General features: G+C 43.4%; 1 protein-coding gene across 1 annotated transcript in view; it reads right to left on the bottom strand.

Annotated features, from left to right (window-relative positions):
* Positions 1-257: 257 nt before the first annotated feature.
* The window catches only part of LOC309564179 (C-type lectin domain family 2 member F-like), a 33266-nt gene continuing 16945 nt past the window's right edge, over positions 258-16578 (bottom strand). The window contains exons 4-6 of the mRNA XM_082268811.1: positions 10079-10269; positions 4150-4256; positions 258-753 (exon numbers count right to left, since the gene is read on the bottom strand). Coding sequence (XP_082124937.1) covers positions 615-753; positions 4150-4256; positions 10079-10269 — 437 coding nt within the window. The 3' untranslated portion in view covers positions 258-614. The remainder of the gene's footprint in view (positions 754-4149; positions 4257-10078; positions 10270-16578) is intronic.

Genomic DNA, 16578 nt, shown 5'->3' with positions numbered 1-16578 from the left:
GGCTTTAGTCACCCTATCCTACCAGGCACATCTTTCTCGTTGGTCTATACCTTCCATTCACGTGGATGATCTTCCTGGGACTGATCTTTAATATATCCTATATATATGGACTCAATCATCTTCCTTTTTAGTACTGGGTATATTATTTGTTTTTAGCGCTGCACTTTCTTTTTTATTCCCCAAAATCTCTACCCTTGCGATTTGACAACAATTATTACCTTCAGCTGTGTGAATCACAAGTTTCCGCGATTTGGCATTAACATGCAGCAAAACCTATCTCCACCTTCAGATGCTCTGGTAAAGACCGGCTAGTGCTTAGACTTCATGCCTTGGGTAAACCCACATCTTCTGCTAGGGAGATCTGCTTGTGTATTTATCCAGCTGGTTACTGCATAAACCTCCCTACTGCTATAGTCACTGGCCTCTGAGACTGATCCCAGACCGTGACATCTGGAGAACCCAAGCTCTTGCATCCACACTCCACAGAGGAGGCAGCCAAGAACATGACCAGGTATCGGCTGTTACTGTTTGCACTCCAGGATTTTGGAATCCTACATGGCAGTTAAGATGCTCTGAGGATGTAATTAGACCTTTTTTGAAATCATCTCTGTGAACTAGGAATGAAGATCTAAAAAATGATTGCTGCAAATCCATTTCTTTTTATATCTTCCACTTTCACTTTTAATACCGTCACCATTCAGGAAAACACCCTCTAATTCACCAGGGACGGTTGGCTTTCTATAAATATTAAATCTGGAAAAAAAGAAGAAAACATAACATTACATAAAAAGGTTGCTGTTATTACATAATCACATACTGTATATAGTGGTTTTCCATATATTTGTATTTTTGCTTTTTATAGTCAGGATAAAAAAATACAAGTAAAAATATGTTTATTAGGTGAATATGAAATATAGCATGTGAATATTTTGTATGCTCACATAAAACCAGCATGCGGTGCTGCAATCTTTTTTTTTACACATTTACTGATTCATCCTTATCTACTTTACTGAAAGAAGTCTGTTTACAGATCTCAGATCTCTAACAAAAAAAATAAATCCAACCCTGATAATGCCGATCTAATATATATATTCTTGAAAACAGATTTTGGATAATTCATTTGCAGTCTTGATCTTATGATCTCTGAACAATCACCAAAAGCAGAACTCTGGGAAAAAATACTTTCACCATGCAGTGGGGCTGTGCCCCCACTGCATGGATCAACATCTTGTTTTTTTTTTAGGAGTGATCACAAAGCTCATACTCACCTGATCCGCCGATCCTCCAGAAAACCGCACCCCGCAACGTCCATTAGTAAACTGTTCTGTCTATGGAGCATGCCTTTAACGTGCTGACGTTGGGAACAGTCCATTTACAAGACAGCTGTACCGCGGGGGAGGGGGGGGGGGGCGGGTGTCAGGAGCCGGTCTTGTGTGGGAAGGATCATCGGATCAGGTAAGTATATCTCTGCTGTCCTCTCCCCTAGAACAAAACAAGCAGTTAACTGTGCAGTGCGGGCACAGCCTCACTGCAAAAGCAAAAAACATTTTTGTCCAGAGTTCTGCTTTAAGCTCTATAGATGTACTATATAGGTCCAGAGAGTGAAGAGTTTAAAAAAAAAGCTCATGGCTGTATTAGCAGCCACAAGCTTGTTTTTTGTTTTTCAGCCAGCACCCAATGTCATGTAAAAGTGATGAGGATGGCAAGTGGGAGGAGTTTTTCTATCTCCTCTGCTGTCTATGAAGTCAGAAGCACTCAGCTCTGAGCATTTCTGGTTTCAGAGCTGTCATTCCATCTGCTATAGCAAGGGGAGCAGCTTATCAAGCATGCTCTGTGCTTAATTAGCTTGAATGGAGGGCAGAGAAGATATTAGGAATCGAATGCCTCGTACACACGCAACGATTGTTGGCCGTGAATTTTCGGCCAACGTCCGATCGGCCGATTGTTGGCTTGTTAGTATGATGACGTTTCCGACAACCGACACCGACTTTTCGGCCGAACAAAATCTGGTGTGCATGCTATAAAATTTTTGTTGGCCGTCAATACAATGGCCTATTTTCCGTCAGTCAGTACAGATTTCGGCAGACAAAAATCTGATGAGCAAGACTGGGCATGCTCAGAGAAGAAAAAACACACGGAAAGTAAACCAGCACATGACATCACTTCTGAAGTAGATTTTTTTTGGCCGAGAAAATTCGTGTGCAGTCTAGGCACATTTCAACCAACACAACAACACTGGACAAAAGTCGACCGATCGGTCGGCCGATAATCGTTGCGTGTGTACGAGGCTTAACAAACCCCAGATATCTCCACACAGAGGGCCTTGTCAGCAGCCCAATGATATCTCATAGTGGCCTTGTTAGTAAAAAAGTTGAATGAAAAAAAAGTAAAAAAATAAAAACAATAATAAAGTATGATAAAAAACAAAACAAAACTGAAAGTAACTTTGTCACCCTGCAAATGCAAACACGTGTATAGGGTGTGCACATGTATGTAAACAGTGATTGCACCACACATGTTAAATATCCCCACGAAAATGAGAGCAATAATTCTAGGCCCATCATTCACAGTTGATTCTAAACAGATAACCTGTAAAGGCTTTTAAAGAGGTTGTAAACTCGTTTAAAAACTTTTTTTTTTTTTTACAACCTGCAAGAGAAAGACATAATGAGCTAGTATGCATCGCATACTAGCTCATTATGAAATACTTACCTTAGAACGAGCCCCCGCCGTGCCGCTCTGTTACCTGTATGACGGGCGACATAACATGTCGCCCGTCTTCCGGGATCGCGGCAATCCGGTCATCTGATCGGCCGGAGCCGCGGTGACGTCACTCCCGCGCACGCGCGCGGGAGCCGACGGTCACGGCACGGGGCTCCGAAGGAACGGCACGATCAGCCGTTCCTTCAGAGCGCATGCGCCAGTGACGTCACTGGCTGCATTAAAGGTAAATATCTCCTAAACGGTGCATGTTTAGGAGATATTTACAGTACCTATAGGTAAGCCTTATCATAGGCTTACCTATAGGTACAACTTCCTGAGGAGGGTTTACTTCCTCTTTAAAGTACTGTAAGTGTCTCCTATTGATCATTTTAAGTATCGTCATTTTTTGCTATTTTCTTGCTGCATACAATTTTGAAGCTTAACATTTTTGGTACCTATTAACTCTAAACAACCTCATCTTTTATTATTTACAAAAAATGGTGCTTGTGTGCAATAAAATTCATTTTAGTGTATTTTCCCTCAAAATTTAGATTTGATAAACAGTTGCTCAAATATCGTGCCACGTAAAAATTGCAGATACTTCTTTTTTTCTGCAAAGCCTCTGCATTCAACAAATACATAATATTGTAAAAAGTTTTAAGTAATTGTATGGGCAAAAATGCTTTTACATATGTGCAAAACATAAAAAAAAATTGCTGTAGAAGGAGAACTAGTAGTTAATACAGTAGTAGCCCTGTATTTAAAAGGCATACAAAGTTGCTCTCTCCTAATGCCCCGTACACACGTGCAGATTGTCGGCCGCCGAACGATCGGCCAATTTTCGGCTTGTTAGTATGATGCTTCCGACAGCCGACAGCGCACTTTCGGCCGAAAAGAATCTGTCGTGCAAGCATTAAAATTTTTGTATGCCGACACCAGAACGGCCGATTGTTCGCCAGTCAATACAGAATTTGGCCGACAGACAGCAGATTTGCAAGACTGGGCATGCTCAGAAAAGAAAAAACACAGGGAAAGTTAACCATCACATGACATCACTTCTGCAGTCGGCTGTAGTCGGCGGACAAAATTCTTGTGCAGTCTTTTGCACTTTTCAACAGACACGACAGCCCGGGGACAAAAGACGGCCGATCATTCGGCCGACGATCTGCACGTGTGTACGGGCCTTTAGCAGAGGAGATGATGAGTTCCCTTCTACTGCCAGACTGGGACCAGTAGAGCTAATAATAATGACTATGTATTTGATCCACTGCTCACTTAGTAATGGGGGACATTAAGCAAAGGCACTCCAAACTACTACGTAAAAAGTTTTCTACTGGGGTCTTCATGAAATAAAAGGAGGAATGGTTCAACAGACTAATGTAACACCAAACCTAAAATGTTGGTTTTAGGTGAAGCTGACATTTACATTATAGATGTGGAACTTACAATGTTCCTGAGTAGAATGTTCCATTAGTCCAGACCCAGCCTGAGTCATCTTGTGTTCTGCTCAGTCCAATCCAGTAATTATTATTTTTAAGAAGATTTAAAAAGTTCTGCAAGATAGAAAGACAATTCATTAAAATAACTGACATTTTTTCTCACACAAAAACTACTTAGAACATAGTACTAAACTGGAATCAGTTCCTGTGGTGCTTTACACATAGGGGTTGTTTATACATTATTGGTTTCAATAAAACTTTAAAACTAAACTCCAGCCTTAGGCTGGCCATAGACAGGTACATTTTTTTCTGTTTGTTCGGCCATTGGGCTTAATCAAAAAAACGAATAGATTCCTCCACCAAAAGTCTTCTATAATGCTCATTTGACAGAAGTCAATCAAATGATTGACTGTTGTTGGGCAGGGCCAGCCACACACTGATTGAAGTTTGGTCGGTTCCTGCCATTCATCTATGGCCAGCTTTATCTTGTCCTTTCCTCCCATGTACATAGTCCTTTCCTCTTCCCATAGATGTTCTGCCCTTAAGCCCGCCCATCCAGACGGGCACATTTTGAATGGACACACCCAAGAGCCAACCCAGTAAATGGCTGTGGTGAAGTGAGTAGACCTTCTCCTGGCCTCTTCCACACCACATCCCCCTGAGAACACATTGACAGACATGGTGCAGAGTGCAGTGGTCACATATTGCAGCATATACCTGTAGAGTGCAGCTCTAAGGAGTATTTAACATACAGCACAGTGTTGCAGTCTTCTTTAAAATGATGGTTGCACAGGACATGGGTGGTAGTGGTAGGCTCTTTTTAATGAAGTCCATTACAGTTTGTACATGTAGGACTGCCAATAGTGGGTACAGACAGCCCTCCCATACCAGGCCCCATCAAGGTAGCAATGCAACCTTTTGACCCCTGGAGTCTGAACGTAGGCTGAAGTTTTAAGCTCCTCCCACTGTTAGCATGCTCCACTGCCCATTCCCTTTGTTGTCATCTCCATTTTGGAAAGGGAAAAGTAGTGTTGTACTTTTTTTTTGTTTCAATGTATCTATTGGTTTCATGACACAACATAAGAGATCAAAAGCAAGCATATAAAGCCTACGCAGGGGCTATAGAATGATGAGGTAATACAGAGAAATCCAAAAGGAATACAGATAGAACAATCGTAATTGAAAACCTTCATGCAATTGGGATGATATTGGAGGATACTTAATGTAAAATGGAAAGGAAGGGGGAATAAAAAAAAAAAAAGGGGGGGGGAAGAAAGGTCAAAAGCCACAGCCTACTCTCAGTCATCCCAGGGGTGGCCCAAGTCCTGAGACCAACCCCAAAGGCATCTGTAAGAATAAGAAAAAAGAGGAACGAGAAAAAGGAAGAACCAGAAAGAAAGTAGAAGGGAGCGAGAAAAAGGAGGCTATGGTCCGCTTAGCAGAAATAAAGAGATAAGTAGCTGGCTTCTGCTGGGGTGCATATAGGCCGGGAATAGGGCAGTGTAATAAGGCTAACTTTGTGTCCCTGTGAACCGTTATATGATAGAGGTCTGGAGCTTGCCGAAAACCTTGGACCAGAACCCCACCAGTCTCGGGCAGGAGCACCAGGTATGCTGGACATCTCCCCTTTGTCCACAGAAAGCATCTGTCACTACTCCCCAGGTAAGCATGGGAGATCTGAGTAGGGACCCAGTACCACCTGAAAAGAACCTTATATGTGGCTTCCAGCATATTTGTGTTAACATTTTGTAACTGTCTTTTAAGCCTTACTCCAGTCCTCTAGATCTATTGGGGATTGGAGGTCCCGCTCCCATTGAGACATGTAGGAGAGGGGTGCTGATGACGGGCGTCTGTTCAGGGAAGCATAGATGGCGGAGATGAGGCCAGGAGCACCTGGGGCATGCTGGCACGTATGCTCAAAGAAGGTCTTTCGATATGGATAGGTGGACATGCGGCGCAGGACAGCAATCCAATGTTTTAGTTGGAGAAAGCGAAAGTGCTCCCCGGCTGGGGCCCCGTGCGTCTCCTGAATGGTCTCCCAGGAAGAAAAGAAGCGGGAGGATAGAAAGTCTTGGACTCGTGTAAAGCCCCAGGACAGCCACCATACGAATGCCCATGGTTCCGACAAACCAGGGGGAAAGAGGGGGTTATGTGTGATGGGCAGCAGTGGAAAAAAGGAAGACATATAATTGCCCGAGTAGCGGACCGAATTCCATACCTTTAGACTATGCAACATCGAGGGGCTCAAGGAGGGGGTGTGTGACATATGGGGAAGCCAAAGCAAGGCCTGTATTGAATGTGGGTCACAGTTGGGAAGTTCAAGCAACACCCAAAAAGGGACATCAGAGACCACGTAAAGCATAGTCAGCAGAGAGATCTGCGCCGCTGAATAGTATCTGGAAATGTTTGAGACCCCTAAGCCCCCTTGTAGCCTATGAACATAGAGGGTGGATCTAGAAACACTAGGGTGTTTCTGGGCCCAAATAAATTGGAGAATTTGATTCTGAAGGAGGCGAAGAAAAAAGGGGGGCACTTTCACTGGTAATGGTAGGAACGTAAGAGATGGTAGGGATCCTCCCATTCCAGGAAAGAGAAGGATATTGCCAGGAATGCATACATGTGCAACAAAAGGATAATAGCAGAGAACAAGGAAGAGTGGGAAGATGTCAATTTAATCCCTAAATAATCAATCAAGTGGGATGTCCAGCAGTATGGAAAGTGCTCTTAAAGCTGATCAACAACTTCAGTGGAGAGAGTTGCATTCAGTGCCGTTGTCTTAGAAAAACTGATCCACAGACCCGAGAAGGCAAAAAAACAATCAAGTGTGAGCTGCAAATTGGAGAGAGAGATAAGTGGGTTGGTTAGGACCAAGAAAACATCATCTGCAAAACAGTTAGTCTTATATTGAGTCCCCACATAGGACACTCCTGATATGTCCAAATTGGTCCTGATTGCAGCCGCCAGCGGTTCCAATGCCAGAATAAAAAGCGTTGGGGAAAGAGGGCATCCCTGTAGGGTACCCCGGTGAATGGGGATAGGATCGGAAAGGAAACCTGCATACTTCATAGAGGCCGAGGGGGATGAGTAAAGGGCCTGGATACAAGATAAGAAGTGAGTTCTAAAGCCCCAGCTGGATAGAGCAAATAAAAGGTAATCCCAGGAAAGCGAATGAAACGCTTTATAAATATCCAAAGAAAGCAAAAAACCTGGGATTTTATGTTGGGAAGAATGTGGATAAGGTGGATCACTTTATGTATGTTATCGCCAGCTGGGCGGCCCGGCACAAAGCCCATCTGGTCCCTGTGGATGAGAGCCTGAAGATATTTATTAACACAGGAGCTTAAGATTTTCCCCAAGACCTTCAGGTCCACATTCAATAGGGATATAGGGCGAAAGGACTGAGGATAAAAAGCCTCCTCGGCTGATTTCTGGATCATAGTGATGTGGGCTTTGAGAGAATCTGAGGAAGGCTGTTCACCCCCATGCAGGTAGTTAAAGTATGATCATAGGTGTGCACAGCCTATTGCATTAGGCTGTGCACCTCAAAGCTCAAACACATACATGTGTATATATAATGATGGTGTCAGTAGACGCTATCAGTAGGGCAGAGAGAGGGCAGTGGATGGTGTCAGTAGTTTGTATTTTTTATTATATTTTAACATTTTTGTATTTTTAGTCTGCGCCACACAGGGTTATTAGGGTGTGCCTAGGCACACCTGGCACACCCTGTACGCACACCTATGAGTATGATTTTAAATGTGGGATGAGAAAAGCAGCAAACATTTTATAATAAAGTCCAGTAAAGCCATCTCGGCTTTCTCCAGGTCAAACGGGGGGGGTAATTGGTGACAATGGAAGTGATCTTTGAGGGATCAGAAGTTAGCCCACCTCCCTGCACCCTCACCTGAATCAGCCCATGCGTACGACCCACAGAGTTACGTTTCCTGGCTAGCAAAGGGCCAGGTTTGTTCGCACTGGTGTAGAATTTATGTTTGGTCCAATAGAATAGTTGGGGGGTGTAGTGCTCTATGTATAGAGTGTAATATAATTGTATTTTGATCATGTCCAGTGGTGGGTCATGGTGGGGGTGTAGTGTTCTATGTATAGAGTGTAACAGAATTGTATTATGACCATGTCCAGTGGTGGGTCATGTTGGGGGTGTAGTGTTCTATGTATAGAGTGTAATAGGATTGTATTATGATCATGTCCAGTGGTGGGTCATGTTGGGGTGTAGTGTTCAATGTATAGAGTGTAATAGGATTGTATTATGATCATGTCCAGTGGTGGGTCATGTTGGGGTGTAGTGTTCAATGTATAGAGTGTAATAGGATTGTATTATGATCATGTGCAGTGGTGGGTCATGTTGGGGTGTAGTGTTCAATGTATAGAGTGTAATAGGATTGTATTATGATCATGTCCAGTGGGGGGTCATGTTGGGGGTGTAGTGTTCTATGTATAGAGTGTAATAGAATTGTATTATGATTATGTCCAGTGGTGGTCATGTTGGGGGTGTAGTGTTCTATGTATAGAGTGTAATAGAATTGTATTATGACCATGTCCAGTGATAGGTCATGTTGGGGGGTGTAGTGTTCTATGTATAGAGTGTAATAGAATTGTATTATGATCATGTCCAGTGGTGGTCATGTTGGGGGTGTAGTGTTCTATGTATAGAGTGTAATAGAATTGTATTATGATCATGTCCAGTGGTGGGTCATGTTGGGGTGTAGTGCTCTATCTATAGAGTGTAATAGAATCATATTATAATTATGTCCAGTGGTTGGTCATGTTGGGGGTGTAGTGTTTTATGGATAGAGTGTAATAGAATTGTATTATGACCATGTCCAGTGGTGGGTCATGTTGGGAGGTGTAGTGTTCTATGTATAGAGTGTAACAGAATGGTATTATGACCATGTCCAGTGGGGGGGTCATGTTAGGGGTGTAGTGTTCTATGTATAGAGTGTAATATAATTGTATTATGGTCATGTCCAGTGGTGGGTCATGTTGGAGGTGTAGTGTTCTATGTATAGAGTGTAATAGAATTGTATTATGATCATGTCCAGTGGGGGGTCATGTTAGGGGTGTAGTGTTCTATGTATAGAGTGTAATAGAATTGTATTATGGTCATGTCCAGTGGGGGGTCATGTTGGGGGTGTAGTGTTCTATGTATAGAGTGTAATAGAATTGTATTATGATCATGTCCAGTGGCGGTCATGTTGGGGGTGTAGTGTTCTATGTATAGAGTGTAATAGAATTGTATTATGACCATGTCCAGTGGTGGGTCATGTTGGGAGGTGTAGTGTTCTATGTATAGAGTGTAACAGAATGGTATTATGACCATGTCCAGTGGGGGGGTCATGTTAGGGGTGTAGTGTTCTATGTATAGAGTGTAATATAATTGTATTATGGTCATGTCCAGTGGTGGTCATGTTGAGGTGCAGTGTTCTATGTATAGAGTGTAATAGAATTGTATTATGATCATGTCCAGTGGGGGGTCATGTTAGGGGTGTAGTGTTCTATGTATGGAGTGTAATAGAATTGTATTATGGTCATGTCCAGTGGGGGGTCATGTTGGGGGTGTAGTGTTCTATGTATGGAGTGTAATAGAATTGTATTATGATCATGTCCAGTGGTGGGTCATGTTGGGGGTGTAGTGTTCTATGTATAGAGTGTAATAGAATTGTATTATGGTCATGTCCAGTGGGGGGTCATGTTGGGGGTGTAGTGTTCTATGTATAGAGTGTAATAGAATTGTATTATGATCATGTCCAGTGGTGGTCATGTTGAGGTGCAGTGTTCTATGTATAGAGTGTAATAGAATGGAATTATGATCATGTCCAGTGGTTGGTTGTATTAGTATTCTATTCTGGTATAAAGGATAACAGAATTGTATTTTGATCATGTGGAGGCGGGTGGAAATGTGTTTTTTTATTACTCACCAATTCTTTTTCATTATCAATAATTGCCAGGGATGAATTGTGTGATTTGCAGAAGTTCTGGCTGTTCGTCCATGTATCACTCTGGTCTGAGAAATAGTAACATTTTCCTCTGTATAATACCCAATCATCCATACATTGAATATATGTTGAACCAGTCGACACTTTTTTTTCAGGTGTCTCTCCTACAAATAAATGAAATAGTTTATTTTAGCACATTTTTTACTTATGGACTAATAGACAAAAGTTATTAGAAAATTACAAAACTATTAAAAGAAAATTAGATTTTTCAAAAATACAAACAGAAATACCAAAACAACAAATAATCATCATATAATGAAATGTTAGCAAAATTGGGCTAGGTGAAACGCCCAATCAGAAAATAGTAATGGCAATGCAGATGAATGGCTGTGTCACCTCCAGTAAAGATATATACTATACAGAATATGTATCAATATTTTATTTTTTTAGTTGTGGGTAGAGTGGCAAGGGGTTAGAACATCTGCTATGTCTTTATTTCTGTCTATTTCCGCTATTGGGAGATTCACTCTCTCTATTTGTCTTTATTACTGGTACAGAAAGTTTTAGGAAATGCATATTTGTTGAGTTGTCACCAGAGCAGTAGATGTGGGGAAACCTTACCAAGTGAACTCCTGTTCTCTCTACATGGGTAATTCCCCTCACTTTGGGGAGATTTCCTCTCATTTATTTTCATGTGTCTGTTGACAAGAAGTGAAGGAAAAATCCCCAATGGCACACAGGTGGAAAAATAAAGTTAAATTGACAGGTATCTTAACTCTACCCTACTGTACCACTGAAAAGAAAAAAAGTAGATATATACACTTTAAAGCGGAGTTCCACCCAAAATTTGGACTTCTGCTCATTTGTTTCCCCCCCTCCGGTGCCACATTTGGCACCTTTGAGGGGGGAACGGGTACCTGTTTTTGACAGGTACCCTTCCCCACTTCTGGGAGATGGCGCCGCGGCGCCATCCATCAGAAGCTTGGCCCCCTCCTCCTTCCCCCACCGCCGAGCCAATTCAAATGCACAGCGCACTTCGCACATTCGTGCTGGGGACCTGCCCGTGAAGCCGCAAGGGTTCCCTCACCGTCAATGGCGGCGGCAGCACCCGACAGCCGATGGAAACATCGGCTGCAGTGCCGACATCGCTGGACTCCAGGACAGGTAAGTGTCCTAATATTAAAAGTCAGCAGCTACAGTATGTGTACAGTGTGTGTAGCTGCTGACTTTTAATTTGTGGAGGGGGAGGGGGGTGAGGCTGGAACACCGCTTTAAGCGCCAGTTCATATATATGCAATATCAGACATCGCATGTGATTCGGAGCGCACTGCTCTGCAAATCACATGGAATGTCTGTGCGATGCCAATTCAGCCATACAGATTGTATGGCTGAATTTGCATTGCATTCGAACACAACTTGCACAGGACCCTTTTTTGGGTCCGCACCAGAATCGGATCGCATGATGGTTCACACCAGTGCAATCCGTTTCATGTCTGAACTGTATAAACCGTTTGCACTGCGATATGCGAACTGATCTGGGGGTGTCATTAACTTTGTATTGACACTTCCAGCAATTCGCATATGGCAGTGTGAACTGCCTGCGAGTTGAATGCAATGCGGGAACCCACAGTGGATCCACAGGGTTCCAGCATCCCATATGCTAAAAAACTGTCTGGGATTGGTATATGTAGGAATCAGAATCTTCTAATTAGTGATGCTAATGCAGCCTGAAATGTCAGTGATAAGAGTGTATGCTGGGTACTGTTATTTTCTCTTTGCGAGAGCAGAAATGTAAGCCCGGAGTCTGACAGAGGGTCTGCATGGAGAAGGGGTCTCCAAACTATGGCCCTCCAGTTGTTCAGGAACTGCAATTCTCATCATGCCTAGTCATGTCTGTGATTGTCAGAGAGTTTTACAATGCCTCATGGGATGTGTAGTTCTACAACAGTTGGAGGGCCGTAGTTTGGAGATCTGTGCCATAGAGGCTGACCTGTCTCTTGCCAGAGTTTAGAGTTGATAACTGCCAATTTCCAGGCTTCTGGAGAATGGTAAAATTCAATCAAATAAACCTTTAGCTTTCTTTCATGAAATTCTGACAGCATCTATATTATATAAGGTTTTTTGGTATTTGCTACTTTCAGCACGCTCAGGCAGAAAAATGACAGCCTCTATGGCGGCCTGACACTTAGCATGACACTCCTACCCTGACAGGGAGAGAATACAGGTAACCAAATGTTAAGCACTTCCGGAAAGGCAAGGCAGCACCATTAAAACAAATCAAGAATGAGTATTCATATTATTAAAAATGCCCATTATTGACATGTTCTCTCTGAGAGAATTGCTCAGTAATTTCCATTGTTTTTATATAAAAAGGTGACATGATAACGTGGTTGTAAAGGCAGAAGTTGTATTCTATGCATTACGATAAAAGAAACCTTCCAATACTTACCTGAGCCCCATCTCTATCCAGTGATGTTGCAGGAATGTCTCAGCTGCCCGCGACTCCCCTCCTCTTTGGCTGAGACAGCAGCACAGCGCGATTGGCTCTCAATGCTGTCAATCAAAATCATTCAGCCAATCAAGAGAGAGAGGGGGCGGAGTTGGGTCACAGGTTCATATCTGAATAGACACAGGGAGCTGTGACTCGGCTCAAGTGCCCCCACAGCAAGCTGCTTACTGTGGGGGGGCACTCAATAGGAGGAAGAGGCCAGGGCCGTTTGAAGGAATTTGGGGGCCCCAAGCAAAATGGACATGGAGGCCCCCCCCGCACACACGCAAAGCCCCATCTTCCACATCCCCCACATCCTTGTCCATCTAGATTTAATTTTCAAGAACGTAGAGAATAATTTCTCAGAGTCCACTTCTAAACTCGTGTCTAAGGTGGGACAGACTGATAAGTGGGGGAGAGACTGTCCATGCTGCTAAATTCTGGTAAATGCAATGTTATGCGACAATGCGAGAAGGACTGACAGATTTGGGGCAGTGAGGGAGGGAAAGTAGTAATTGAGGTGGGCACTGATAGTAATGGAGGGCTATGAAGGAGGGCAGTAGAAGGCAAGGCAAACTGGTATCCACTAAGATCTCTGATCATCTTATACAGCTAAGCTTTATATTTTTCATTAAACTTAAGTGACCCCTATACAACAAGTTGCCAGATATTATCGCCCCCCGTTCCCCCACCATGTGCCCTAGATCAGTGCTCCCCAACCTTTTTATCGCCGTGGACCGGTCAGCGTTTGATAATTTTTCTGTGGCCCGCTGGGGGGGGCGTCAGGGCGACGACGACGTCAATGCAGAGTGACCACCAGCGTGCCCCCAATCAATGCAGAGTGCCTGCAGCATTGCCCCCAATAAATGCAGAGTGCCCACAGCAATGCCCCCAATAAATGCAGAGTGCCACAGCATTGCCCCCAATAAATGCAGAGTGCCCACAGCATTGTCCCCAATAAATGCAGAGTGCCCACAGCATTGCCCCCAATAAATGCAGAGTGCCCACAGCATTGTCCCCAATAAATGCAGAGTGCCCACAGCATTGTCCCCAATAAATGCAGAGTGCCCACAGCATTGCCCCCAATAAATGCAGAGTGCCCACAGCATTGCCCCCAATAAATGCAGAGTGCCCACAGCATTGCCCCCAATAAATGCAGAGTGCCCACAGCATTGCCCCCAATAAATGCAGAGTGCCCACAGCATTGCCCCCAATAAATGCAGAGTGCCCACAGCATTGTCCCCAATAAATGCAGAGTGCCCACATTTTTGGTTTATAGCGCAAAAAATAAAAATCGCAGAGGTGATCAAATACCACCAAAAGAAAGCTCTATTTGTGGGATAAAATGGACATAAATTTATTTTGGGTACAGCGTCGCATGACTGTGCAATTGTCAGTTAAAGCAACGCAGTGTCAGATCACAAAAAATGGCCTGGTCATTAAGGGGGTAAAACCTTTCCGGGACTGAAGTGGTTACATCGCATTCAAGCAAAATCCAATTTTCTTTAAATTTTTTTTGTACATGATTGGGCGTTCTTTTCAAAGTGAATCTTCACTTTGTTCCATCTCATTCACTAAGATAAGTGAAAATTCAATTTAAAAGTGAGCACGCTCTTCTCCTTTAATAAATCGGGGTCACTGTGTATCTGTTGTGGGCTCCAGTGGTACAAACTGGGAAAATACCTGTTGATGTTTCAGGACATGCAGGGTCCTTGTCACTTTCTGTAGGAGGTGTTAAAAAATAACAAAGAATCTTATGTCTGTTGTGCAAACTACTATATTTTGTACACTACTAGCCCCATCAACCCACCATGTGTTGGATATGAATAAATTAATGAATAATGTTTGTAGTCCAGACAACCATGGCTCCTTCTATAGTTACAATGGAGTGTCATTTGCAGGATCACCAAGTGAAAATAAACAGAAAAAAAAAAGAACCCTTATACAGCCTCACACCCAAGAACTAATAAGCTACAATGTATTACATTTTTTGTTTTTGGGATTGGATACATTTGAGGGTCCCTAAGAGCCGGTTCACACTGCCAAGACTTGTCAGATGACTTGGTCGCCTGACAAGTAGTGCTCCATTCTGTGCAATGGAACAATTTTAAACAGAGCGACTCAAGTCAACTCAAGAAAAAGGTTCCTGCACTACTTGGGGGCGACTTCCGAGCGGCTTGCATTGACTTCTATTATAGAAGTCGTTTGCAAGCCGGGATGAAGTCATGCTGCACGGGCGGCTTCGAAGTTGGGGCGACTTTGAGTTGCCCCAGTGTGAACCGGGTCTAACAGGAGGACCAAGCTAAAGCTGGCCATACACTAGTAGAAATGTGTTCAAAATGTTTTTGTTTTAAGAAGAAAGTTGGTACAATTTTTAAATTGTTAGTGGGGTCAAATCGATGTTCATTTTCAACCATAGGGATAAGAAAATCTGAAGGAGCAAGATGGAAAATTCTTCTTGGACTAACAAATTTCTAACAGTGAATGTGCTTTCCATTTTGGAAAGTTCATTCATTCCAACAATGAAAGTTAAAGTGATATGAAAAACTTGTTTTTCTTTTTTTTTTAATAAAAATAACAAACATGTTAGCGCCGGTTCACACTGGCGCGACGCTACTTTCAGGGGCGACCTCCGAGATCGCGGTGCGAGCAGCGCGCCGCGACCTCGGAGCGGCCGCCACAGACTTCATAACATTGAAGTCTATGGCGGTCGCCTCCTGGTCGCCCCAAAGAAGCTCCGGACCCTTTTTCTAGGTCGGAGCGACTTGTGTCGCTCCTATTAGAACGGGTCCGTAGCTTCCCTATGGGAGGCGACCTGCGGCGACCTGTGAGGCGACCAGGTCGCCTCACAGGTCGCCCTAGTGTGAACCGGGGCTTATACTTACCTCCTCTGTGTAGTTGGTTTTGCACAGAGCAGCCTGGATCCTCCTCTTCTCGAGTCCCTTGCCAATGTTCCTGGCTCTTCCCTCCTGCCGATTGCCCCCACAGCTTTCTATGGGGGCTCCCGAGCTGAGCCGCTGCTCTGTGTGTCCATGTACACATGGAGCTGTGGCCCAGCCCCCTCTCTCTCCTCATTGGTTCACTGACTTGAATTGACAGCAGCAGAAGCCACTGGCACCCACTGCTGTGTCTCAGCCAATCAGGAGGGAGAGTCCCCAGACTTCATGGCACTAGTGCAACATAATTGGATTGAGAGGGAGCTCAGGTAAGTATTAGGGGGGCTGGTGAACACAGAAGGCTTTTTATCTTAATGTAAAGAATGTATTTCGTTTAAAAAAAAAAAAAAAACCTTCTGCCTTTACAACCACTTTAACCACTTTACCACCGAAGGATTTTGCTGTCTTACGTCCAGGCCACTTTTTGCGATACGGCACTGTGCGACTTTAACTGACAATTGCGCGGTCGTGCGATGCTGTACCCAAACAAAATTTACGTCCTTTTTTCCCCACAAACAGAGCTTTCTTTCGGTGGTATTTGATCACCTGTGCGATTTTTACTTTTTGCGCTATAAACAAAAAAAGAGCATAAATGTTGAAAAAATAACAATATTTTTCACATTTTTTATATGAAATTCCCCCGCAAAAAAAATGTAAAAATCAAAATTTTTTTAAATTTTTGGCCAATTTGTTTTCTGCTACCTATGTTTGGTAAAAAAAATCACAATAAGCGTATTTTGATTGGTTTGCGCAAAAGTTATTGCGTTTACTAACTAAGGGAAAGATTTCTGTCATTTTTGGTGTTTTTTTTTTTTTAACGGATTTTTTTTGCGGAACTGCGACATTGCGGCGGACAGATCGGACCCTTGACTGACATTTTTGACACTTTTGGGAGTACCAGTGACATTACTACAGTAATCAGTGCTATAAATATGCACTGTTACTGTAAAAATGACACTGGCAGGGAAGGAGGTAATTTTATTGGAGAGGGAGGGGTTAATGTATGCCTGGTGCTTACTAACGTGTGTGGGGGGAGGGGACTGAGTGACACAGGGACA

Source organism: Pelophylax lessonae (genome assembly GCF_965119305.1).
Source record: "Pelophylax lessonae genome assembly, chromosome: 9".
NCBI lineage: Eukaryota > Metazoa > Chordata > Amphibia > Anura > Ranidae > Pelophylax > Pelophylax lessonae.
This window is presented reverse-complemented; position numbering and strand designations above follow the sequence as displayed.